At 49.2% G+C, this 26663-nt stretch overlaps 1 protein-coding gene across 17 annotated transcripts; it reads right to left on the bottom strand.

Moving 5' to 3' along the window:
* Window positions 1-904: 904 nt before the first annotated feature.
* PCBP2 (poly(rC) binding protein 2) lies at window positions 905-26663 on the bottom strand. 17 transcript variants are annotated; one of them, XM_044995726.1, is made up of 15 exons: window positions 26506-26661; window positions 23462-23597; window positions 22494-22517; window positions 22362-22394; window positions 21784-21900; window positions 18537-18668; window positions 17385-17513; window positions 16469-16543; window positions 14562-14648; window positions 13643-13684; window positions 12380-12452; window positions 11911-11949; window positions 10778-10833; window positions 9728-9897; window positions 905-1334 (listed from the first exon to the last, which is right to left on the bottom strand). In XM_044995726.1, the coding sequence occupies exons 2-15, from the start codon at window positions 23528-23530 to the stop codon at window positions 1298-1300; spliced, it is 1083 nt and encodes a 360-aa protein (XP_044851661.1). In that variant the 5' UTR covers window positions 23531-23597; window positions 26506-26661; the 3' UTR covers window positions 905-1297. The 17 variants fall into 17 exon arrangements, with proteins under 17 accessions (XP_044851661.1, XP_044851664.1, XP_044851663.1 ...); XM_044995729.1 differs by having other exon boundaries at window positions 10778-10830; XM_044995728.1 differs by lacking the exon at window positions 26506-26661 and adding an exon at window positions 26019-26149.

Below are 26663 nucleotides of genomic sequence, written 5' to 3'. Positions count from 1 at the left end.
GCAGGTGTGTTATTGATGCAGCAGGGCTGGGAAGGATGGTACCCCACTGGCCATGAATCTCCTTGTGCCACAGTCTGCAGCTCAAGTCGGGGCTAAGCCTGGGCATCAGGCTCCCACGCTATTTTCAGTAAGGCTGAAGACAGAAGGCCCAGAGCTTTGGCATTTTAGCCCTGTGCTTTGCTGGGGCAGGCAAGTCTCGCACTGTTCTTGGGGTGAAGGGGAGTGTAGTAAGGCCTGTGCCCTTGGCCCCAAAAGGACAGATGAGGGGAGGGGGAAGGAAGACGGCTCAGTGGTTTGAGCCCTGGCCTGCTAAACCCAGGGTTGTGAGTTCAATCCTTGAGGGGGCCACTTAGGGATCTGTGGCAAAAATCAGACTAGATCCTGCTAGTGAAGGCAGGGGGCTGGACTATGACCCTTTGAAGTCCCTTCCAGTTCTATGGAATAAGGAATATATATATGGAGAGATACCTCCCAGAAACTGCCAGCACAAGGCTGTTCGAGCTGGGCCCAGGCCACACCCCACCCTTTAAAACCAATGTTGTCTGGGAGAGGAAGCCTTGCCCTCACCCCCCACAAGGAGGGGTCTGCAGTGTGTAGTCTAGCCCTGGAGGGGATTCTTTAGCAATTGCCAAGCTGGGACTTGCCTTTGGGTCTCCCCCCCAGCCATCTAGCTCTGGAGTAAATGAGCTGAATGTGGAGTTCACTCCTACCTCTGAGACTGGTGCTATCAGATCCAATCCTCCTACCCCTTGAGGCAGAGATCTGCCAGGTAAGCTGAAAGGAGCTAGTGTCAGTGGGAGTGCACTTCCCTTCTGGCTTCTGACATGACAGCACAAGACTCCGCTGTGGGAATGAATCATTTACAGTCAAGTGGCCCCGCAAAAAGACAGTCAGACAAGGAAGATCAATTAACAAAAAATCATCCAGTTTCTATTCACAAGGAAAAAAGCTCCAGTCCATCTTTTTATTTTTTTTGAAAAATTTCCTGACATTACAGAACTAAACTGAAATGTATTAATATTCCACTCTTACATTTCATGACAAACAGAAAACTTCATGAGCCAAAAAAGGGAAAGCTTATAAAACTAAGATATGAATCTCAGCATTTTAACAGCTGAACAGAGAAAGGAATTAAAATGCTGTAATTAAAAAAAAAATCATGAGTGGATGGGTAAAGCGTGTAGAAACTGAAATTTACAAACTAGTTAAAACCTGGAATCTGACTGCTTAGAAACTACACAGATGGATCATGGGGATGAACAGCAGAAGGGGTAATGAGTGAGGCATTTGCATTGTCCTAGCTGCTTCCCATTCCACCAGTCTCCGAAGAAAGCCTGGAAAAAAGCAGAGGCGGGACATTTAATACACAGACTTTGCCCAGGATACTGCATGAGCTTCAAGGAGGATGCGACAACAGCCCCAACCTACCCCAGGTCAACTCTAGAGGTTTCAAGCTGGGCTCTACTCGGGCACCTTCAAGAGAACACGTTGGGACCTGCTAGCGCTGTTGGGAGTCTAGCCCAAGCTGTGGGCGCTGGGTGTTGGTGTCAGGCTCCCAAGAGCCTGTTACTTGAGCGCACTCAGCCCCCAGAAGCTGAAGGTCCTGTTGTGCTAGGTGCTGCAAGACCAGGCACGTTGAGGTTCGTTCTGCAGCACTGCCTGGAGATGCACGGAGACCTGGTGGTTGAGGCAGTTTTGGTGCTTTGTCAAGCTGTCACAAGAATAACTGTATTGAGTGGCCAGATACAGAATGACAAGAGACTGGGCCATGCTCCAGCAGCAGCTCCTTCCTCTGAAAGAGCAGAGATGGCACTGGATTCCAGACTCCCTGGTGACAGCAGGGTCCCTGACAGCCTGCTCGTGGGGAAGGCTATCTTGCAGGATTGAACCCTGGGCACCTGCTAGGGTCACCAGGGAGTCAAAGTAGCCCCTGGTCCCCATCAGACTTGAACCTGCATGTGGATTTGATTTGCATTAGAGGGATCAAGAACACCACATCTGGAGGGTGATTAGCACTGCTGGATTAAGCCCCTCCCCCATAGAAGTGCTTGAGGGGGGAAGCATTAGCCAACTGCATCCCTGGGCCATTGGTGAGCACTTTCCAGCTAGGCTGATTAGCAGGAACAGGGTGACTGTGGGCTCCCTAGAAGTGGGTCCTTGAAGTCTAACAAGGAATTAACAGCACAGGAGAGTAGTCTTCCAGGACCCAACATGGGACAAGAGTGGGGAAACTCTTCCACCAGACAGAAGTCCAATCTAGAGGTGATCTTGGATGTAGGTCTCTGCTAGACACCACCTCTGTACCTAGAGCATCTGTCTGCCTCTATCCCTACAGCAAGTCTACAATGACACCTCTATTCCCCACCCTGCAAAGACAGACCCACCATCCCCCACTGCAGATTCTACCACCAGGTCTGAGAAGGGAGATGCACCACATTTTCCAGCCTGGCAGCTGGAGGAGCTGAGCAGTTGGCATTTAGACACTAGCTAGAAAGGGCTGTTTACAGAGGCCTTTGATGTCAGTAGGCATTTGTCAAAGTGACAGGGGCTCAGCATCTCCTGATGGTTCAGATACTTTAATTTAGGTGCCAGCCTTGAGGCACCAGGGCTTAATATTTTGGCCTTGGTCTATCAGAGTCATTGCAGCAGCAGCAGCTTATTCCTGCCAAGTCTGAGCCAAGCTCCATGGGAAAAAGGGGCAGACCCTCAGTTTGTCACAAGCCAGCAAAACTCCTTGCCAGGTACAAGTTCCTCCCCCAGTGTCCAGGGCAAAGCTCTCCTACCACCTTTGGTCAGGGCAGGGCTTTAGTCACTGGCTTGCCATCTTTTTCAAGTCCATGGAGGCACAAGATGTGGCCATGGAGTAAAAACCGCCACCAGGAATTACCACTTGGAGCTAGGCTGGAGTGGAACCAGCTAACTCCTCACATCTCCACCCCATCCTGTGAGGGGCCGGGTTGTGAAGGGCCAGAGAGGGAGGCAGTATTGCAGCATAGTTTTAGCCAGTCAAGTTATAACCCAAGTCAGGCAACTTACCTTGGTCTGACATGTGCCAGTCTCCAATGCTAGTACTAGTTAGTGGAGTGGCCTGGCCAAAGGATGCAGATGGCTCCATGCAAAGAGAAGATTGGACAGCCACTGCTTAGTCCCATCTCAGGGACTAGATTAGTTTCCCTTTCAATAAAGGGGCAGCCAGGATATTCAGTGCTTCAGCCCAGGCCTTGCATGCTACCGTGACAGACCTTTGTACTTCATGGGCTGTACAAGAGATGTGGTATTTTCCACATCTGCCGAAGAGAAATCTAACTATGAAGCAGGCAAAACGGAGCTGCCCTGTCCAGTCACATCGGCATTGGGAACTTCCCTTCCCTCAAGACCCAGGTGTTGTTCCAAATGCTCAATACAAGGATTCCATGGACAGGTTGCTAGTCTCCAGGGACAGGGGGAGAGGACCCAGACCCTGAACAGTGGCAGGGCCTTGCTAGGCTGCTCTGGCGGAGACCCACCCAGTTTTTGGCAGGCAATTGGCACCGACAGGCTAAGGCATTTCCTTGGGGCCCTTTGGACAAGCTACTCTTCTCCCTGTGCTACATGACATCTGGAATGGAAACAAAGGGATCCCCCATGAGATTCTGGCCTTCAACTTTGATCTGATCAGCAGGGTCTCCACAAATGTGTGAAGGAGCCTTGTAGTCTGACTGCTAGAAACATAACTGGAGGCTGCCTTCAAGCCAGCAGGACATGGGAACCTGGTCTCTGCTGACAGGAGAATTCAAGGCAGTTCGTGTACCTGGAAAGGGCAGCTGGGGATTGTTAAGAGGAAGCAGCTCCCTGCACCACAGTGGGCTCAGACAGAAGCCAAGACTGAAGGCTCCAAATCTGGCCCTTTCACCCCAGGTGTATGACACCCCCTGCCCAGAGGGGACCCCTTAAGGGCCAAGTTTCAGAGCCCAGCACATCTGGCTGACAACCCCTCAGTCAGACCCCAAGCTCTTGCTCATGTGGGACAGAACCTCCCAGAGTTCAGTCTGATCAGAGCAGGTCTGCTCTTCACCAGCCTCCCACCGCCCACACGGCTGCTGAGCCTCTCGCACTTACTCAGAGCGTCTCACCTGCAACTCAAAGGCAGCATTAGCAGTTTTACAGAGGGGGGGAGGTGAGGGCAAGGAGAATAAGTAACTTGCCCAAAGTCAGAGCAATTCAACAGCAGACAACAGAAGTCACCTCCACACCCCTAGTCTGCTCCCCTGCCTCGGTTTTGTTGCCTAACCTGCACTGCAGAAGCTGGACACCCAGTCTGGGACAGGGCAGCAGAAGGGAGGCGGGAGCAGCCAGATTCACAACTAAGATTCTTTCCAGCACACCATATAAAACAGACTCTACAGGCCTGACGCTGGGTAAAGAGGGGATAATCTTTACTTAACGTGGTTACACTACATCACAGAACAGTGTCAATTACAGCTCAGAGTTAAACTACTGCAGAAGTGAAAACCGCCAGAGGATTTGCGCTAGTCAAGAATGAAGGGCTCAGCAGGCCAGCTTGGAGATCCAGGGAGCCCATTAACTGTTCCCACCAATGGGATCGAGCCAATCCCACCTGTCTCCTAGGCAGCTGCACCCTGGACTCCAGACTGTGCCCTAATCCTTCCCCCACCCACCCCAGTCCTATGCTAACAGTTCCCTTTTTAGTCACATGACAATCTAGCAAGAGTCACATGGCTGCCTCAGGGTTTAGTTTCAAAGGTGCCAGAGAACCCACCGAAAGCCCAGCCTCTGAAGGGTTAAGTGTGGCAGCCCCAGGCTAACGAGCAGGTGTCCTGGGCCCAGCAGGGGGGGGAGGAATTCTGCACTTTTTCACTTGACAGGAGCAAGACTCACTGAACTACTGTAATAGAAGGCCAGGGGCCACTGGCTAGTAGCCCCTCAAGAAGGAGCATAAAGATAGCCCCTTTAGTCCCTCCTTGCCCTGGGATAACCAATAACCTACAGAGCGGGAGGAATGCTAATGGCTCATTTCCAACGCCAGGTGGTGTGCGCCTGCGGGGAAGGAGTGTCCCAAGTCAGATCTCTATTTCAAAGACACCAGAGGTGTGCAACAGCTGTTTCCAGACTGGATCGCCCAGTGCGCACAGGTATGAAATGACTCTGGGACAGCTGGTGCCTTTAGGGGCTCAAGGCCTTTAACCCACAGCTGGTTGTGGTACTGTAGTATCTGGTATTTGACTAGAAAGGCAGGTGACCGGCCCTGAGAAGTGACTACTTGCTTTAGGCCATCGTAGTCCCTCTACAGCGTGAAGAATGAAGCAGCTGTGTTTTGCTTAACTTCTAGAACCCAGTACTGGTGGTGGCCTTGCCCGAGCAGCAGTTCGAATGGCTCCAGCTGTACCATTCTTTTTAGCGCTAGTACAGTCTTGTTTGGTTTCTGTTCTGTCTGGGGTGGGGGGAATCCTGTGGCTTGAACCCCCAGAGCCGTTCTCTGCTCTATGGGGGGGGGGGGGTGAGCAGAGCTGCTGGGGGAATTTAAGGTAGGATTCCTCTAGAACAGTGGTTTTCAATCTCAATCTGGGGTCTGCAGACGGGGTCTACTATTCCCAAAGATGTCTGCACGGCCACTCAAAATTTTAGGGGTCTGAAAAGGAAATGGTTCAAGATCACTGCTCTAAAACAAATTGTTTCAATGACCAATGGCAATTCAAACTATGCTGGGGTGCTTAACTGCTGACCTCACAAAGAGGTGCAGAGGATTCAGGCGTTTTAGCTCCGTGCCCTTGAATATGAGCATATCTTCCTCATGATTAGGAGAAGTGTGGGCTCCCAACACCCATCTCTAAAGGCAGTCTAGGAATCCCTCTGTGGCCATGTTAATCCAGCACTGGGGGCAGGGATTCACGTTTGATCTCATTGCTCTACTCTGAACAGTGTTAGAGTCTGCCCAGAGGTCAAGGGGCATGCTGACAATTGTCAGGTGCACAGCTGATTTGTCCCTATCACATGGGGAGGTGTAATTCCTGGTCCCCCTCTCCATTCCAGCACACATCAGCTAGCCGAGCAGATACTCTGTGGCAACTTTATTACAAGTACAGACATCAAAAGAGACAGGTTTGGCTGATCAGCCTCTTTAGCAACTTAACCAAAATGCAGTTAATTGAGAATCTTTTATTCATTAAACAGACCCTCCTATCACATGTTCTTCATGTAGCAATGCAAACAAGCTACTAAAAGCAACAGCTACAACTACATAAAAATCAAGGAATTAAACAGATCACTAGACTCCAGGACTTGTTAGGATACTTGTTAAATTGTCTCTCGACCTACTGAAGGTCACCAACAAACAAAAACTCCATTCTAAGAAATCACAAGCTCACTTTTTTTTTTGAAGTAAAAAAATTCTTCCAAGGCTCCTCTACGGGATCCCCAGGCTGACACCAATCTGCTGTTCCTTTACGGTCACAAGCAGACACTCAATAAGGAGAGAATCTCTGTTTTTCCGTTTTCAGTTTGTTAGTAACACATGGCATAGCTGAGGTGGTGGAGGCACCCTTAGCAGCAGACACAACATTTAGAGCCAGGAGAGGGACGGGTTTCATGCCAAGCAGACTGGAGACACAAGGGGCGGTCGGAAGAGGGTTGGGGAGGCTGGAGGGTGCGTCGGAGACCCCTGCTGTCGCAAGCGAGGGGGTGGTGGTGGAGGAGGAAGAAGAAGAAGGGGTGGAGGGTTGAGAGAGGTTGATGCTGAGGTGATCGGGGATCGTGACGGAGGCTGTCTGGGAGGAGGGTTTAGCGCTTTCTAAACTGTAACAGAGGAAAAAGGAACAAAAAAAGGGTGGGTGGATGGGAACACCACAAAAAAAAGCACAGGAGACAAACAGCTTAAATAGCATGAGCCTAGCCTGGAAACGTGAGACACCCACTCAGGGTTCTAGCTAAAGCAGCTCAGTCTCCTCTACAGCCTTGGAGCATCCAGCGCAGCTAGTGCCCGGCTAAAAGTTAAATCTAAAATGCAAGTGCGAGTCTAAGTGACTTGTACTGTACTCAAAGGCAGGAGAAAAAAAGTCAACTGGTTTAAAACTGAAAGATGCAGAGCAAGCCCTGTACACTAAGACACTTCCCATGAGAACTAGAAATATTCTCCGGTTCAACCAGTTATTGGCTTGATGCAGGTATCATTGGGCAAAATCCTATGGCCCAGTCTATGCAGGCAATTAGATTAGCTGATCCCAGTGGTCCCTTTTGGCCTTAAGAGCTAATAAGATTCTAGTATTTCAATTGCTTTAACATCTGGACAGATGTAGCTTCTAGGAGCTGGGATCATGTTGAATCCTTTTCTAGCAAGGCCTCAGAAGTATTTTGAAAACCTCAATTTTAAGTCTACAATCAAGGATTTACAGCTTAGGTTCAAAATACAATGCACTCTTCAGAAGGCACCATCATTTTAAGAAAATTGGGAATCTCAACAGAAGCAGCCTAAAGGCATTTTTTGATTGACTGAGCAACAGAAAAAGCTAGCAAGAAAATCAAGTCAAGTTTTTTTCCTTTCACAGAAAACCAGTGGAAATCAGTCCCACCTCTAAATGGTCTGGCATCAACATTAAGCACAGCACTCTGTACTGACCACCTTTAAAACCCAATGTTCAATTTAAAACTGACCTACAGAAACAGCTATGGGAAGGGAATTATGTCTGCATTTGCCAGTATGCTCCAGCAAAGGCCAGTTTTGCTGTATTGGATTCATGTTTGGTTTTGGATCTGGTGAGTTCTCATCTGAGGCAGCTGACACCCTGCAAGGTTTTCTGAAGCACTGCAACAGAGCAGGCTTCCCAACCACTTTCTTTCCTAGATAACCAGAGTATGCCTGAAAAGGAAAGACCTTATAGGCCACTCACTAGCTACACACTAACTAGCTAAAGATTCGAGTCCTGACAACCGAAGTCTAACCACCATTAAAGACACAGCCTTAGAACCGCTTGCTTTAATAAGCTTTAAGATCTGCAATCCTGTTTTGCCAATTGACTAACTTGAGTCCTCCATTACCAAAGAGTGGATTTCACTGATGCCCAGACCCCAGGTCAAATCCACCCCTGGCCCAACCAGAGTGGCATCAATTAAACACATTACTGTTCACTGGGGCATCTGCAACTGTTTCACAGCTCACGGCCACAAGTGCTGCTTCCCTAAGGAACCTGAATGCCCCTAGCACTTGTGCAGCCTGGCAATCTAAGTCAGCCTGGACACAGAGCAAAATATTGTCCCTGCTGAAGTCAGTGGCAAGACTCCCACTGACTTCAATAGAGCTGGGAGGTCACACTATAGGTAGGGGTTGGTACTGGGGTATTTAAGTCCCGGACCTTTGTTCTCAAGCAAAAAAGCCACACAAGCTACCAATCAATGTAAAGAAGCAGCTGCTAAATCTCCTCCAAAAGGAAAGGTTTGGTGGGGCAGGGAACCATTTCCAACAAACAGGGTCTGAACGCCTAGTTCCTATAGGAGGGGATCCTATTCCATGCCAGAGTTCTAGCAAGTACAAGCTGCGGCCAGAGATAGAGCTGTGCCATGTGTTACTGTGGTTGACTCAAAGAGTGCCCAAAAGACGACAGTCTATGGAAGCCTGGCAGGGGCTAGTGGCTGAATTTAGCCTTGCCAGAGCTCACCGTTTCACCCTGTAAGTCAGAGCTAGGCCCTAGACCTATGTAGCTACAGATCCTAGGCTTGAGGCTGGCTCTGAGTTTGCAGCATAATACAGCTGTAGGAGGCTGCATGGGAGGGAGGGAATCTAGGACGTGCGCCCAGCTGCTCTGCCCTAGGTTTTTAATTAGGGAAGTTGAGTTCTCCATTAAGCTAATGCTTTAGAGAGCTGCAGAGGGCCAACTGCCAGCTCAGCTCTTTGACGAAGCCTGTGGAAACCTGCAGCAGTCGTATGCTGCAGTGAGTGCTGCCACCTGACAACCGCAGACCTCAGCAGCAGCTTGCCGCTAGTGTGGTTACAGACGGCAGCTCAGGGAGGGAAGCATTGGCAGGAAAGTTCCTAATGCACAGGCCTCTCCCAGTCGCCATCAGCGCAATAAGGAGCTGCGCAGTGATCTCAAACTGAAGCAAAAACCACAGCAGCAGCACTGGTTCCTTCGTTCTTCCTTTTTAAAGCGGCTAGCCAAGAACTGCTGCTAACGAGTGTACACAGCTCAGGACAGCTCCCCATAACAGATTTCCTTGACCAGCTGATTACCGAGCTGACTCAGTACATTGGCACAATAAAATGTATGATCAGACTAATCACAATCTATGCTCGCCACAAGACACAGGAGGAATCTTCCTGTATCTCCAGCTACCTGATCCTCCCCTAAGTATATCCCAGCCTGGCTTATGGGAAGGAATAACTGGGCCTGTTAGGGCTCCAACAGCTTCAGGAAAATATCAGATTAACCCATCTTGGCTAATGTTGTCCTAAGCCTTCCACATTCTAGAAGGAAATTTCGTCATGGGAAGCAGGAGAGCTGGATTCTCCAGCAGTTACGGGGGAGGAAGGAATGGTGCACCAGAAAAGTCAGTGATGTAAGTGCTTGTATCACTTACACCCTCGGCAATACAAGGAGGGGTACTGCTCCTGAGAGCTACAATCCAGGCAGGTGAGCAGACGAGATACTGACATCGCCCTAGTTCAGAATGCAGAACACTTTAGTCATGCTGCTCCACCCCCACATGCACTTAGACAACCTGCCATTCAGAGACTTACCTGACATTAATTAGATACTGGGCCAGGCTAATGCTGGCTGCAGATCCAGTTATGGTAACCTGCCTGTCAGTAGATCCTTCCACTGGATTGGCAATTTTGATCTGCGCCCCAGACATCTGGCGGATCTCATTGATTTTGGCGCCTTGACGCCCGATGATGCAGCCAATCAACTAAGAGAGAAAGTGTTTCTAGTTACAAATTAGGTCAGCCGAGAATAAGGTTTAACATCCTTATATCTTCAGTACTAAGCCTGAGGACACCCTCCTTCCCCCTCCTCCACTCTCCAGTGGGCATAACTCTCACCATCTTACAGGTGAGAAAACAGGCAGGGAGGTGAAGTCCCCCCCGAACCACAAATCCCAATTCCCAGGCCCTCATGATGTGAGAGAGTTTGACATTTCTGTTTTGCCAACTGCTCCAGTCCTTGGTGTGTTAATTGTGAAGCTGTCCAAAGTGCTATTTTTTAGTCTTGCAGCCACAAAAGCCATTTAATAGCACCCCTGCTTTGGGGCTAGAATAAGGAATAAACACTCTGGAGAGAAGATTATACTCTGCAAGAGCAGGGTGTAATGGATCCCAATTAGTAGCAGTCTCAACTAGCTGTTCCCTGCATACACAGCAGTTACACTGTATGCATCCCCCTGCAGAGATCACCCAGTCTTGTGTTACCTTAGCGAATGGGTGCTAGACACCTCAAGGGAATAGGTTAGACACCAGGGGACCCCTGGGATGCAGGGGCAGCTGGAGCAGAAGCATCATCTGTGTCTTTAGACATGATACCTCCCTCCTACTAACCTGAGGGCTGTGGAACCTGTATCAAGAGAATGTTAGAAGCACTGATGTCAGAGGCCTGTTCATTTTGTTTGTGGTTTTGTACAGCTGGCCAGGATAACTGCTAGGAAATGCACAGCCATGCACACTCCACTTCTAAAGGAAGATTCTGCAAGACAGCTCTGGGGAATGGAAGCCATTTGCTTTCAGATCCCAGCATGGATCCCAACCTGCTCTGCCAGCTGGAGATCCCCAGGATGCTGCCTGTGGGATACTTACATCATTTGGAATGGTGAGTTCGTGAGAAGTAGTTTGAGCAGATGCATCCAAACCTGCTAAAAGACAGGAAGAGACCAGGACACGGTTAAGACAAGGCAGTGGGGTGTCCTGGTGCAGAACAGACACCCGACCAGTCAAGCCAGCATTTGCTGCTGGTATCATTGCTACCTTGAAGCCGGTTTAACAGGAAGGGAAGAGCAAGCTGTAAGAAGTTACTCCAACCCTACCCCCCCCCCCAAACAGTCTCCAAGATGTACCACCACAGATCTTCCTTCCGATCAGGACAGTCACAGAGCAGCACACTAGCTGCACAGGCTCCAGTCAGTCATGTGGCTCCCATGCCTGCTGGAACCAGACCCCCCGGAAGTGCAATGCAACCCCTCCCCAGGACAGCACAGCAGGGTGACACTACTCCAGCTAGCTGGGTGCTTGATGTGGAGTCAGTCTGGTGACAGATGGGGCAAAGCACACTCTTGCCAAATCTCACCCTCAACAGGCCCCTCCCTACATGCCCCCATTTCCAATAAGGCTAAAGGAAGAGTCCGTCCAAACCAGTTGGCTGCCAGCTGTGGCCATCACTAACCCCCTGCAAGCTCTTCATTAGGGTCTTGCTTTTATACCCTGTCTTGAAATAAGGGCTTGAGGCCTCCAGATGTAAGGGATCATGGTGGCTGCCAGAAAAGCAAACCCTGCCCCCCGCATGGCCACTACAGCATGAAGTGGAGGTGCACCACCAGGAGCCGTTTGAAGCATCAGGATCTGCCACCAGAGGTAGGGGGTGAAAACTAGTGAGCTGATCCAGGCTAGCAACAAATTACGGAAATTCTCCTCCCCAGGAGGAGGAAAAGGTTAGGAGATGCCACAAGCCCACAGCTTTCTAGGGGGTGGGTTAGCCAGACACTGATCATTCCAGGAAGTTCTGCTCTCTGTTGGAGAGATTCCAGCTGGCCTTCTGCTGGGTAGGGAGGGGAAGAACGAAGTGCTATCAGGCCAGTCAGTACCCACATCCCTTCCCAAACTCCTTTAGCCCCCTGTGTACGTTGCTGGCAACATTTTTTTTCCCCAAAGGCAAACGAGACTGACCAGTATTAATACACAATAGAATACTACAGATTTTGTTTTTTAATCATTACCCCAATAGCCTTTCACCTCTGGAGAGCTGGATTCAATGCCTGTTAAGATACAAGTGACAATGAGTTTGGTGGTCTCAGCCTAAAGCCTTAATGGACATCTTAGCCATATTACAAACGACACGTTCGGTACAATCAGCAGTTGACTGCTTCAGACTGGAATAGCCAGAGGGGAGAGGGTGTTGCAGCAGGTCAGAAGTGAGGTGCACTGGCAGAGCTGCAGAGGATGGGGTGAAGGAAGCAGCATGAAGGCCCTGCCTGTTTTACGCCCATCTAGCACTCAAGCTGCCCCACTCAATCATAGGGTCAACCTGAGAGGTTTGGCAGAATGGTTACCTGGTTTGGACACACACACTAAGACACACTAGTGAAGATTAAACCATGAAGTTGCATTGCAGCGAGGCCAAGCGGTGACTCGTGGGCTGTGCTTAGGCCTGTGCTAGCGTACGGAAGAAATAGGGAATTTCCATACCACTGAATCCAGTGTTGCCATGAGACATTGGAAAGTGAGACTGTTGCATTGCCAACTGGTGCAGCTTGGTCAGCTAGAGGGAGAGAAAGAAAAGGCAGGTGTCAGGCATTTCACAGGTTCAACCTGTCCAGGAGTCAGTACACATGAAACAGAAAACAGCCATGGAGTCGCCCAGGAGGCCCACCCCCTTGGGGGCAGAGGAGAGAGCTGAGTAAGCAATGCTTTCCCTGTGCAGAGATGGGTGCGGAAGGGAGGAGGAAAGCACTGCAGGTGCAAAAGCCAACACCCAGTCCCAAGTGCCCTGGTTAATTGAGGACAGCTGCAGCAATTACAACAGGAACGCTCCAGAGACAAGCACAAACAGGTGAGATAAACAGACAGGATTGCAGTGGTGCTTAACACACCATGCAGGGGTCTGTCAAGCATTTGGAAGGTAGAGGTATGTTATGAAGGGAGACCAGGAAAGAGTCAGTGTTTAGCCTCCATATCCTCCCCATCCCCTGATCACTAGTTCCTAGTAGTCCAGCTGTTTCTAGCCACCTCTTCCCTGCCCTAGCCCCTCCCTGCTCTAAAATATGCCATGAGCAGAGATCAGCCTCTCATTAACCCTGCCTCTAGAAAGTCGGGAGCACATCCACCTAACTCTGCACCTAAGCAATAAGGAAGGGTGACAGGTAGAAGGGAGATGCTCACACAGCAAGCCAGGACAGCTAGAGTATAACAGCTTCATTGCTCTGCTAAAAAGGGGTGCGTTTTACTTCAGGCCCAGCATTAGCCAGTCTTCCACCTGGAGAGTCATCGGCCCTGCCCTGCAGCCACCCCAGCAGAAAGGATCCATAACTTGATGCATTTAGCCTCACGTGGAGACAGAGTTGCCACTCCCCCTCACCAGCTTGCTACGCCAGGTGTCCCATGCCCTGCCCTGAGAACCACAATGACAGTATACCATGCTGTTTGTTTTGTTTCGCTTTCTCTTTACGGGCTTTGCTCTGTGCCAAATTGGAGAAGGGGAGAGCTGGAGCTTGTGTGAAGCGCCAAGCTCAGAGTGTCTGTGTGTATGTGTCACACGCCGGGAGGAAAGGGGGACAGATCTTAGATTAGTTTGAAACGGACTGAAGGACGTGCAAATAATTTGAGGGTCTTTTGGTTTAAAGATCAGATTTGATTTCAGACCGAGCTGACTGCTAGCATTGAGAAAGCACGGAAAAATTTTGGAAGGGAGAAGGGGTGGATTTGAAGACAAGAAGTGTAAACAAAACTTACATCTGGCTGTGGAATGGCATACTGTCCTTGAATGGTATAGGCCTACAAAAGGAGGAAAACAGTCCTATTAAAAACCATCGGACAGCCACCCAGTGACAGACAGATTTCAACTAGCCAGGAAGCCAGAGAGCCAAAGTGGAGAATTCTTGAGGGGAGGACAAAGGGGACATAATGCTGCAACAGGCAGGGGCGGTTACTGGAATTGGCCATATGTGGAATAAGGAGGGGGGAGATGATCTGGTGTGTTGCCCCCCCTCCCCAAGAGGAGACACGAGAATAAAGTTTGGTTTCTTGGTGAGGATGTAGAGTGTGTAGTGGAGAGTCAGACAGTGCTTCTAATCCTCCTGCCCTGCACATACACCCCCACCCACCCCCAAAAGAAGGGAAAGAGCTTTATTCCCTTCAATAGCCATGACTTTGAAGGGATTTTTTTGGAAAAAACTCCATTCACCCCGCTTTAAATTCTCACTACTCCACACACCTAAAAACGGCACTGGATACACTACAGCTGAAGGTAACGCTAATGCTAACTGATGCAAAAGGCATTCAGGAGAATGAGGCAAGAGGCTGACCTGCTGGTTCCATGTATTTTTAGATTAGGGGGAAGAAAACCAGAGTTCAGATTCCTACTGAAGCTACCCACAGAGGGTCAGTCACTGAGCAGGGACCGGTTGGCTAAAGGGAGGACTTCTTGCTTCCATGTCACTGCAAAAAACAGCCCAGGCTGGAACTGACCAAGCTGTTACCATGCACTGGCTACTGGGTGGCCTGTGTGGAGAGGCCGGTGGCCTTAATCCAGGTCCCAGTGGACAGGAGTCCACAGCACAGAAAAAAGCCACTGCAATTTTTGCCACCCTTGTTGGCAGTCTCAGAGAGGCCAAGGATTGCATGGGCCATGGAGACTGAACTCCCCTCTCACCTCTTGAGGTGGTCCCTCCAGGTCAGAGTTGAGGCACATTGATGGGGCGGTGTGGGGGTAGCTTGCACTGCCGCTGCTGTACCTGTCCTGTGGATAAATTAGAGGACTTCAGTCTCCAGGGCTGTCAATCCAAAACCTTCCGCTAATACGAAATTCACACAGAAATTACTCTGGTTTAGAGGGCTGACCTTGTGCTAGACAAACTCACAGTTCACTCTGAGCTGCAAGTGAAGCATCACTGCCACCGAAAAGCACGACCACCACCACGAGCTTGCCAGGGAGCCAGTCCGAATGATAGTCTGGCGCTGGGTGCGCATGGTGGAGCCAGGGGAAGAATGCAGCCACAAACAAGCCTGCTCCTCCCTGCTCTGGTGGCAGGGCACTCGCATGCCGCACGGCTAACCGCAAGTACAGTCCTCTGTTTGCAAGAGCCAAAGAACTGGGCCACAATACCTTCCAATCACCTCCCATGGGCTATTCCACTGGCAGATAGCTGCCTAACCAGCTGCCAAAGCCTTGGAGAGTAGGGAACTGAATGGGGGATGGAGAGGAAAGGGAAGGGACCAAGAACATGACAGAACTGCTCCCAAACTCAGCCTGTTGGGGGAACAGCAGGCTATCCCAACACATGGCATATTCTCACGTAGCTCTGGTTCTAGGGAAGAGCTCCTGTCTTACTATGCAGCTGCTACCTGTTACTTCGCTGTATTTACCTACAGGCACCACTACTCCTATCTGTATAAGCCTCATGCAAGAAAGCCCCGGGCATTATGGAAGGTTTTTTTTATTTAAACTATGTAACTGCTACAGGCTCTGGTATTGTATTTGCTTTATGCAACCTTTCCAGTGTGCAGGTGCTGACTGTGTTGAAGTACAATCCTCCAAGTATTACAGTCCCAGCAACCTCAGGTGTATTCTCAGGAAGTGGGATTCTGGGGCTTCCCAAGGCCACATCCATCCTGACCACTCACACAATTGAACTGAACTGGTGGCCAAGTACTCATGTCTAATTATCTGCAGGACAAGTTTGAAACAACAAAATGACTGAAATCACAGAATCTGCCTGAACGGGATTCTTCCAAGCATGGTTTTGAAATGTCTGATGTTAGAGATAAGAGGCTTCACACCATCCTGTCTTGTTAGAAGGCCTGTGCTACTGGTACAGCCACAACAATGCCTTGCTTCATAGCCACAGTGAGCACTCAACTAGACGGTCACATGCCATGGCACAATATGCCCAATATGTGACATGTTTTAACTACCATCCACATGAGTCCCTGGAGGCATGGTGCTAAAGTTGGTGATGTGCCCTCCTGAGTCAACTTGTTACAGAAATGGCTAAGACCCCAGTGGTCTTGCTTGTTTCAGAATTGGACACCTGCATAATCTGGTGGCGCTAGGAAGATCCTTCCTCCTCCCTGGTTCTATTACTGAGTCTGACTTATCCCTCATTTCCCAATGGGAGGTCGGCAATATTAATGCTTCATTCTGCTGGATATCAAGGCTTGCCACCCAGCTAACACCAAATTTCAAACAGAATTGGTAAATCTTGTATTGACAAGTTCAAGCTGTGGCTGTTTGTCTGAATGCCACATACAGGATTTGGACAGGCTACTCAGGCACTAAGCTTCAAAACTGTTTCCCCTGAACCTCGTTGCCCCTTCTACAATAACCCCTTCTGCTCCTCAGTGTCCAACTCCTATTGGAAGCTAAGAGGCTGCTGAATGTTCAGAGCAGCCTCCAGAAGAATCCAACCAAAGCAGCAGAAGTAGCTCTATACTGGCCAGGTAGGCAGCGTGGCTGACAAGCATGCACAGAGTGGGCTGATGTGTGCTGGCAATGTTGTAACTTGGTAGGTCACCTTCTCTCCCGCACCCTATGCCCAGCAAGTAGAGGAAGGGCCTTACCTGACCGCCTGCAAAGATGACCGGAGAGCTGGATGGCTTGGGTCGGTATGGGATGGTAACACCCTTCGGGGGAGACTGGGTTACAGGAGAGTCAAAGAGGAAAGAGATTAGACTCCAGAGAGATTCACTGGTACTCACAGCTAAGGACTTACCCAAATGCTTAAACATGAAGCCTCTACTTTATACTTCTACACTTAAAGAAAGCAAATGCCGCAATCAGGAGTTTTAGAGACCAGCCTGCTAGGAGATGGAATAGTCTAAAAGTCCTGTCAGTGGCTCAAGGTGGTTCAGTTTCTGAGTAAGAGCTACTAGTTACAAACGGCAATTCACTTCTCCCTCCTTACTGCCCTGGTGCTTATGTCACGACACCCCAGCCAGCGTAGAGGAGACGCTGCAATAGGAATATCCCAGTGTCAGAGCCAGCCATGGTATCAGGCACTAGCCTGGTGAGTAAAAAGTTCTGGTTGATGCGGTGAAGCCATGATGATTGCTATGTGGTGCCACCTGTCTGACTGGCACAGTCAGGCAAAGACAAGGACTCCTGAATGACCAGCTTCTTGACAAGCTCATCTTAACCTTGGTATGGGCAAGTCTGTCCTAACCGAATGCTTCTGTGTTTCACTTTGAAAGCCACAGACCGACCCTAAAACAACATGCGATTCCTCTCCTACAAGGCCCCAGATGCCATTTCAAGTGGGCCCAGTTTCTCTGCAGTCAGAGGGGAGAGTCCAAGTCAGTTTCCATTTAATAAGGTTGTCGGCCACAGAGTCCAAATACAAGGCTAATGGCATCTAGCTTGCCCTTTGCCCCTCATGCTTCTAGGAAGAGACACAGAATAGACATTTCAGGTGCCCCTTTGCCAACGTGCCTGCCTCCGCCCCCCCAAGGAAGCTAGCAGCTCATCCCTGCAGCTCACCTCCAGCATGACCACACAGATCTGTTTGACGCACTCGATGATGGACTGTGGTATCCCAGCAATGGTGATAGCTCTCTCAGTCGAGTTGGGCAGCATGTCTCCTGCCACCTGGACCTGCGCCCCTGTGCTCTTAAAGTTTAAGATTAAAAATAGAAAGTCAGGCACGCCACTCTGAGCTCATGGTATCCAGTAGCAGCAATGAACCCCATGCTTTCAGTTCTACCCTCCCCGTGCACAGCCTCAATAAAGTGGTTTAGTCCTGGCTGGAATTATTCAGCCATCAGAACCCCAGGGCCAAGACAGGGGGGAGGGATAGCTCAGTGGTTTGAGCATTGGCCTGCTAAACCCAGGGTTGTGAGTTCAATCCTTGAGGGGGCCACTTAGGGATCTGGGGCAAAAATTGGTCCTGCTAGTGAAGGCAGGGGGCTGGACTCAATGACTTTTTGAGGTCCCTTCCAGTTCTAGGAGATTGGTACATCTCCAATTATTATTACAAATTAAAGCTCAACTTTGCCTTGATGTGCAAGTTGACGCTGTGTCCATGAGCAGTGGAGCTGAACTGAATTAACTCTTTGGTGTCTGTGACCTGGCAGGTTACAGCATTAGATGGCACATGAATGCTTGACAACCTTAATCCTCACATTCCCTCAGCCCGTTTTGCAGGTGGGGAAGTGGAAGTGGAAGCACAGAGAGGTTAAATTAGTTAGAGTCATTCATCAAGCAAGTGGCAGATCTCAGAACTGAAACCCAGGAGTCCGGCATCCCATTCCCCTGCACCAACTAGGCCAACTCCCCCTCCCACTGCTTTAGAAAGGAGGGTTCAAGTAATCAGGCTGGGACTGGGGTGCACAGAGCTGGGGGAGGAGGGGGATCTTCAACAGCACCTGACTCCACTATGCCTGGCTCCAGCCACTGTATTGGTCTCAGTTTCACAAGCACTAAAAATAAGGTGCTTTTTCAAGGCAGGATGATGCCAAGTCTCTACTATGTAGTATTCAACCCGGCACTTATGGCATGGGGAGGGTGGAGCGAAAAGATGCCTCTACAGAGAACACTCCTGCTGTTGAACTGCAGCTACTACTGGAGCTGAAAACGCCTCTTCAAAGCAACATCCAACACACAAAAGACTAGTCAGAGTCAGAAGGTGCAAACCTCTCTTATCTCCTTGATCTTGCAGCCTCCTTTTCCAATGAGGGAGCCACACTGGCTGGCAGGTACCACAAGCCTCAGGGTGACAGGAGGCCTGCTGGCAGCTGTGCTGTTGGTCATCGAGCTGCTGATGTCCTGGAGGGATAAGGAGTTACTCAGCGGGATGCCTTGGGACAGCAGCGTTTAGCAAGTTTGCTAGTCTACCCAGTCTCAGTCCACCATCAGATTACACAGTACAGTGCCCTGTACTCGGAGGAGCAGGATCCCTGTACTAAAAACTGGGATCACCCACACCTGAGGGGCAGCAGGGGAGCCATTTCACAGCAATGGTACAGTTCAAGAAACCGACACCCTATTGAAACCGCTGGGAGATGTGCAGGGAGACAGTGTAATTTAGGCTAAACTCCAGTTAGGATGGACACCTGCCCTTGCAAGGAGCGCCATGGGATCTTTCAGTTACCCATGTGAGGCACCAGCAATCTCCAAACACTCCAGACAACATCCCAGGCTTTCCTTGGAGGTCTCCCATTCAATACTGACCAGAGTAGACCTGGAGACTAAGGAACTTGAATTGTTTAGCCTAACAAAACACAGGCTGAGGGAGACTGGATCGTTCTATTAACATATCAGAGGGATAAACACCAGGGAGGGAGAGCCAATGTTGGCACAAGAACAAATAGGTATAAACTGGCCATCAGTAAATTTAGGCTTGAAATTAAACAAAGGTTTTTAGCCATCGGAGGAGTGAAGTTCTGGAAAGAGTAGTTGGGGCAAAAAAACTAACTTGCTTTTAAGACAGAAGCTGATGTGTTCATGGAGAGGATGGTATGATGAGATTGCCTACAGCAGCTGGAGATGGGACATTAGGTGAGGAGGCTTCTGAGCTACTAGAGAATTCTTGACCAGGTGTCCAGCTAGTGAGGCTGGCCCACATGCTCAGGGCATAACTGATTGCCACATTTGGGGAATTCCCCCCCCCCCCCCCCAGATTGGCAGAGATCTGGGGGTTTTCCCTCTGCAGCATGGGTCACTTGCTGGTTTCAACTACAGTAAATGGTGGACTCTAACTTGAAGTTTTTACATCAAAAGATGAGGACTTCAGTAACTCAGCAAGTAGTTATGGGCCTACTACACGACTGGGTGGGTGACCTAGGTCAGACTAGATGAGCATGATGGTCGCTTCTGGCCTTGAAGTCCATGACACCCTGCTTAGTCTAACAGTATAGCCACCAAGTAGTGGCTAAAACCTATTACGTCACATACTCTACCTAACTGGGAATCCCATTCTCCTGCTCACGTGCCTTTATATCAGCAGCCAGGAAGGTTCCAAGTCAGCCCTAAAGCACTCTCCTATATCAGCTGCTCCCACAGACCCCAATGTTCCTTAGAGGAACATCAAGAGGACTCCATACATGTATACAGAGGCACCTAGTTATTCAGATGGTTACAATCAAGAAGTTTACAGCTTAAAAGCTACAGGGGATAGAAGAGCTTGGCTGCTATTGTGTTGTGAACCCTGCAGATAAGGATTCTAGTTCAGTATGAAGCTACACGAGTATGATAGGGGGATCTGATCACTGGCTTGTCCCAAAACAGCCTCTGAATAGCTAACCCACCAGCTATTATATACAATAGCTGCTGCTTGTGGATAGGAGGCAATGAGGAGCCAGCAAGGAAAGCAGCAGTAAGGAGGCCACAGCTTTATCCAGAGCTCACCAATCTCAGGGGTCTGAAATTAAAAAGCTATGAAGCTCCCTTCTCAGTTTGCATTACCAGAAACTCGGCAGTGGAGTTCTAGCCCTGCAATCCAGTCATCTGCTCCCTTCTCGATTAATCTGATCACTGCAGCTGCACACAACTGGCTCCTAGGATTGTCAAATTATGCTTAATAGCAGCCACCATGTTAGAGCTGCATGTTCCCATCCTGGTGACAGTGGGACATTTCCACTGCTCAAGGGCAGCAGCTCAGGCTTTGCAAAGCGAGCCTTATCCCAGGCATGAGGCCAGTGTTCTCAGGTTACTGACACGCAGCTACTGGCTGCAGGCTCATGGTTTGGCTTGGGCACTAAATCTCAGAAGTGAAAGTCACATCAAGTGCAGAGCCTAGGCAAGGACACTACTCCACAAGCAGAGGAGAAGGGCCTATCTGGCTGTGGAGAAACCGCTAAGCATTGACATTTGGCTTTTTTAAGCAGCAGCCTCCAAGCTGGCAGCCTCCCATCCTGCTGAAGGACATTTGTTCCACCGACTAGGCTAAAGTCACATGAGCCATCAAAGCCTTTTGCTTCAGGGCATAGCTGTCACTAGGTGTCAGGAAGAGACCTTGCCGCCTTGTGGGACAGTACTTCAGTCTACAGGAAGGGAGAAAAGTGTTACACCCTCTGAAATAGCTGATTGACCAGGCAGCCCACCAGACTTGATGGTCATCACAATACCAAATTCCAAACGTGCTCAGCGTTCCCAGGACAAAGCTAGATACTTGGACGTAAAACTGCTGGCTTAACAGCCGTTAATCTCCCCCGCAATGAAGGTTAGCTAGCCAGATTCTGATATACTTCTTGGGCTCAGCCCTGGTACAGAAGGGGAGTGACAGAGGTTCAGGCCAGCATGGCAAGTTATACACAGGGCTGAAGATGGCACTGCTGAAGTCTATAACCCACACCTAAACCTGTCGGCTCAATTCATGTTGCTCATGGCTAGTGTTTCAGACACGCTGGGGCTCACCATTTCCTCCCCGGTACAACACAGACCCATACTAGGTGCAGTGGAAACGCTGCCTCACCACCATAGCAAGCTTCTGCAACTGCATCAGCTCACATATACAGGTGATTCTGAAGCAGATGGGGCCTGGGTTTTTTTTGGCTTTTTTTTTTTTTTTTTTTAAACACCCTTGTAATTCTGCACACCCATAAAAGTGACCCAATACATCAAGGCTGCCGGTTAGGGTAGCCTGTGCCAGGGGCCGAACAGGTATCACAGCAGGGATACATCATTCCCTGTGTTGACAGTCCCTTCACCCAAACCTTAGCTACACTGCATTTGATTCAAGCAGAGTTTGCTCAAGTGTTCTAGATTCGAAATATGTTGAGCGACTGCAGCAATTTTAGCTGGCTACAACAGTGCATCTGTACCTAAAAAGGGTTTAGTCAAAGTCTTGACTCTAGCTGGCATAAAAGCAATTAGGTATTTTTCTGATCATTCTCAGGACCCACTCTAGGGCTAGAGACCAGTAAGTAGAAGAAACACACACCTCTTCCAGTTTGTCAATGATCATAGCAAATGCTTTGAAGATGGCATTGGTCGGTCCAGCAAGAGTGATGATCCGTTCTGGGCAGTTCCCTTCCGAGATGTTAATGCGGGCACCACTCTGGAGGAACAAAGTGAATGTAAAGAGCAGAGATGCTACGCTAATGGGACTGACACCATGCAGCAGTCCAACTTGGACTGGCAAGGCAGTGGATAATGTTACAACAGTGAATAACTCCATTACCTGTGTGCAGTGCCTAGCACAATGAGATCCTTAAGTTCTACTACAACACAAATAATTTCTATTTCATACCATGAAATCCACCCCTCACTTTGCTCTGCTCTTTTGGGCAGCCATCTTAGTTTCTATCTGCTAGATCAGTGCTGAGATTGGTCAGAAGAACTACATTTCCCAGAAGCCTTTCAGCCCACAATGAGTTTATTTGCTGCCAATGCAACTGCAACTGTTGAATCCCTGCATAAGACTTTGTACAAGGGCCCCAAGATTTAGTACTATTCCACCCAAGTTTCTCTCAACTGATTTAAAGACCAGTTTGCGGCCACCTGCTCCCCAGAACCTACCTCTTCACGCATCTTCTTTACAGATTCTCCTTTCTGTAGGGGATGAGAAGAGAAAAGGAAGAGACACTGTTAGTGTTACTGAACTGCATGGATAAGAATAAAGTAAAATAAGGACTAAATTTAGTAATTTACCTTCCCAATGATGCTCCCAACCTCCTGCAGAGGGGACAAAGGCACTAGTTAGTTCTTAAAGATTACAGGACATGGGTTCAGAGACAACATGGGTGCAAGCTAATAGCATAAGTTTTCCCTTACTGATCAAGACCAGTGTGAAGCATAGCAATTTCTTTCAACAGGAGATTTACCAGGCTTACTAAAACAGTCTCACTGTTCTCCTAGCCAACTCACTTGTGTGTCTATAGCGACTTGAGTCTCTGCAGTGATTAAAAATGCTCCCTTGTTGAAAACAGAAGCTAAATTCAAACTGGACAAAAAAAAATTATGCCTTAACAGTTAGGGTAACAGTCATTAGAACAGTTTGCCAAGGGTCACGAGAGATTCTCATCACCAGCAAGTTTTAAGTGGAGATTGATCTGTTCTGGGAATTATTTGGGGGAAGCTCTATGGGCTATGTTATACAAGAGGTCAGACTAAATGACCACAATGGTCCCTTATATGGTTTTGGAATCTATGAATCTCAGTATAAAGTGGAAATAAAATTGACAATAAACATTCTATAGAGTGCTCAAAGTTCATCCCTCCCCAATACAAAGTGTTAATATCTTGTACCTTGTGAGTTTAATAGAACAGATACCCTCCCCCCCGCACTGACGTTCTGCTAGTTTCTTTACTGATATATTGAGATTAAAAAAAAAAAAAAACTGCTCCAACAGACACAAAATATCCTTTTACCAGGAACAGACCACATGCCAAGAAGTTCCCAGCATCAAGAAGCTAATGGCTCTTATGATGAGCCATTTCAAAGAAACATTAGGCTGGGTTTATTTAGCATTATTTAAATTACTAGACTCCCATTGGGTTACAACAAAAAGACCCATTCCTATACAGAACTGATCTTCTGATCAGACAAAAAGGGTTTCCAAGACATTTGCTTACGACCCAGTTTCACCAGAGGTATAAAGAGATGATATGGCAGGTACCTTTCCATGCATAAGTAGTCGAATGGTAAGTGTGACATTTAAACCACCTTCAATAACACCGGTGTCCATCTTGAGCTGTGTTCTGACGAGTCAGGCTGTGTCAGTGGTCAAATCTTTGGTCGCTGGGGGATAGAAACTATAACAGAAGAGAGGATGTCTCATGATATGCTTTGAGAACACCCAGTTAATCTTTGTTTTTTATTATTTACAAGGAACACAAACATTTTAAGGACACACCCTTTTCTACATGGCTCACGATCCCTCAAGTATAGTGAGGCCACTCTGCACAATTATTCCTCTAGAGGGTTAGCTCAATCTGACAAGAGGAGTGGATAGTCTCTTAACTGAGCAGCATTGACAAGCTGTCAGAACAGATTTGAGTGTATTTACAATTGTTAATCATTTGGCACTCCACTTGCATGCATTTATTTGCATGCTAGAGACTAGTGTGTAGTAAGCTTAGCTGTTTCCCAGTGTGTTAATTCTTACATGAGACATTTGCTTGAGCAGATCTGCTGAATCAAGTGTATTGAGCAACTAACCTAAACTCCCCACCCCCTGGATGCCAGAACCAAAGGTTGTAAAGAGATCAGTTGTCACTTTCCATTCTCCATCTCCCTCCCACAGTGCAGGCAGCAGCGTCAGTGGATGAGGTCTGTGTCCATTCTCCTCCCTGCTTCCCCGCCCTTCAGCCTGCAGGAGTCTTTGTATATGGTTTGACCCAGTTTAAGGGCTTCTCTACACTTTGAAAAGAATCTGGATGAGGGTAGGGTATGAATTTAAAAGTGCAACAGCTACTCTTGTCCATGTGTGGACATTTAAGTTCCAGAATAAGAACATTTTATTCCTGTTTAGTTTAATGGATTAAGCTAGGCAGGAGCAAAACCAAACACTCCAATTCTTATAAATAGCTATTCCAGAATAATTTCATGGGCAAACAAGCCCTGAGGTTAACATTGATAAGCTAGTTTACATACTAGTGAGATATAACCCACTTGAAAGCCAATTTAAGCAGGCCCACATAGGGCTTCGCACCAGTTAATTTAGTTGTTGGCTTAACTTTAGAACTAATTTTAGTTAACTGATGCAAGCTGCATGCAGATGAGCCTTTAGTGTGGCAAAGCAGTGAGGTGCTAAAGTTTAACTTCCAACGTGAGAAGAGCTAACCTGAGCTCAACTGGCAGAGTTGTGACCTACAGTCCCAAATGAGGACTTGCCAAATGGGCTCTACAGCAGCACAGCCTTGTTTCCAGGCTAAAGCTATATGAAGAAAACAGACAACTATGAAAAGGAGGTTGTGTTCGCTCTCTATTATGACCCCAATAGAAGTGTTTCTTGGCCCATATTTGCAAGAAACCATCTATATATAAATCCCCATTACATCCTTCTAAAGTAGGGAAACATTCCTATGTTCTGCTTTGGGGAAAAACTCCAAAGAACAGGATGGTCTTCAAGTCCGTGGCAGAGACAAGAACAGAACCCATGAGTTCCTATTCTCAATTCCTTGCTGAGTGCAGATGATTACACTTCCTCCCAGTTTATTGGGGGTAGTACAAGACTCATCTGGCCTTATTACCACCATTAGGAATTTAAGTCATTTTTCTACCAACTAAATTAGTACATTTCTACCAAATTCACACAAATTAACATTAACATGCTTTTCACCAAGTGGTTTTTGCAATTTGTTAACCTTCTCTCCCCACCACAGTGGTTTCTAAACAAAAAGGTTATTTTTTTTGTTCATGAAATTTAGATTATCCAGCACTAAACATCTGATCAAAACAGATTTTTTTTTTAAAAAGACACTTCTGAGTTCTCATGTTATGACTCTAGGTTTGCTAGCTACTAGGAGCTGCGATTGAGACTGCAGTCAGTCAGTAGTGATATCTCCAACCATTACTAGGTGCACAGAGGAGCAAGATTCAGTGTGTAAAACTGGATTTTAGTCATTTGGGGGGGGGCATTTCCTCAGACCCAGAAGCCTTGAGACTTCCCCCAGAAGAAGTCATTACCATTAGCCCCACCACCCCCACACAAACTATAATGTAAACATCTCCCCCCCCCCCGAGAAGTTATCTAAAACGGTATTTTAGGCCTGCTCCTTGGGGGAGGGCATTACAAGTTGGCTTATCTTTCCCCGCACAATATATCTGAGATATGCAAGGGATCCTTTTAATTAGTAAACACTCGAAATAAATCCTTAGTCTGAACAGCCAGCTGAGCTCGTCCGATTTCAGGCGCTTTTAAGCTCTTTATTGCTTCGTCTGAGTCTCCCTAGTTTAGGATTGGGCGGGGAGGGGGGAGCAGTAAAGGGGCAAAAAGCTACTTTCGACTCCCTCTCGATACTGCGCCTCAATCTTTCTACGCCGCCCTATGGAGGATTCCCCCTTCCCCGCACGGCAATATTGGCCCCAAATGGCGATCGGCGGGTATTTACTCAATTCCTGCTCACACACCCGCCAGTTTCATTACTCGCCCCCCCCCCCCGCCAGAGATGGGGGTGTTTACGCCGCTCCCTCGCCCGACTCCCGCCCCCCCCATAACACGCCATACCCACATCGGCTCATAGCGCAGCAGGGGGTTCAGATCCGGAGCCGCCGCCTCGAGGACGCGGGGCCCCGTGGCCTGCGGCGCGAACACAGGGCGAGGGGGGAGGCCGCCCGTCCTGTCCGCCAACCAGGCAGACTCGATCCCCCCCAAAGCCCTGCCCCCTCCGGGCGCCTCCCGCCCCCCCGCCCCGCGGCCCAGCTCTCAGGCGTCCGCCATGTGACGCAGAGTCCCCGCCGCCTCCCTTCCTCCCCGTGGCCGCGGCCTCCTCCCCTGTCCCCCACCCCGCGGCCTGCTCCTCTCGCCGCCTCCTTCGTGCGCAACAGCAGCGCCGCCCCTCCCCCCCGCCGCACGCACACACTCGGAGTAGGCCGCACTAGGCCGCGGGCGCCTCCCCGGCCTCACATGACAGCGGAGCCCGGCTAGGCGAGGGGGTGGGCGGGGAGCGGGGCTACGCGAGGCCGGGGATCCGGGCGGAGAAGCGCCGGCTGCCTTACCTGGCGGCGGGGGGGCCGAGCGCCCGGCCGATCGGCCGCTCCGTAGGCGGAGGGACGGGGAAGGGGGGGAGCGGGAGGAGGGAGGGCGGGTGACGGGGTCTCCGGGGCGGGCGGAGGGAGGAGGGGCCCCCTCGGAGGGGGAGGGAGGAGGCGGGGGA

This window comes from Mauremys mutica, chromosome 20, assembly GCF_020497125.1.
Source record: "Mauremys mutica isolate MM-2020 ecotype Southern chromosome 20, ASM2049712v1, whole genome shotgun sequence".
NCBI lineage: Eukaryota > Metazoa > Chordata > Testudines > Geoemydidae > Mauremys > Mauremys mutica.
This window is presented reverse-complemented; position numbering and strand designations above follow the sequence as displayed.

Excerpts from the sequence above, each read along its gene's own strand:
- PCBP2 (XM_044995743.1), bottom strand. The coding sequence starts at position 23,530 with ATGGACACCGGTGTTATTGAAGGTGGTTTAAATGTCACACTTACCATT. Across the intron at positions 9,898-10,777 it reads AACTCACCATTCCAAATGAT|TTGATTGGCTGCATCATCGG; the intron begins GTAAGTATCCCA and ends TTTCTCTCTTAG. Across the intron at positions 6,793-9,727 it reads CAGTATCTAATTAATGTCAG|TTTAGAAAGCGCTAAACCCT; the intron begins GTAAGTCTCTGA and ends CCTCTGTTACAG.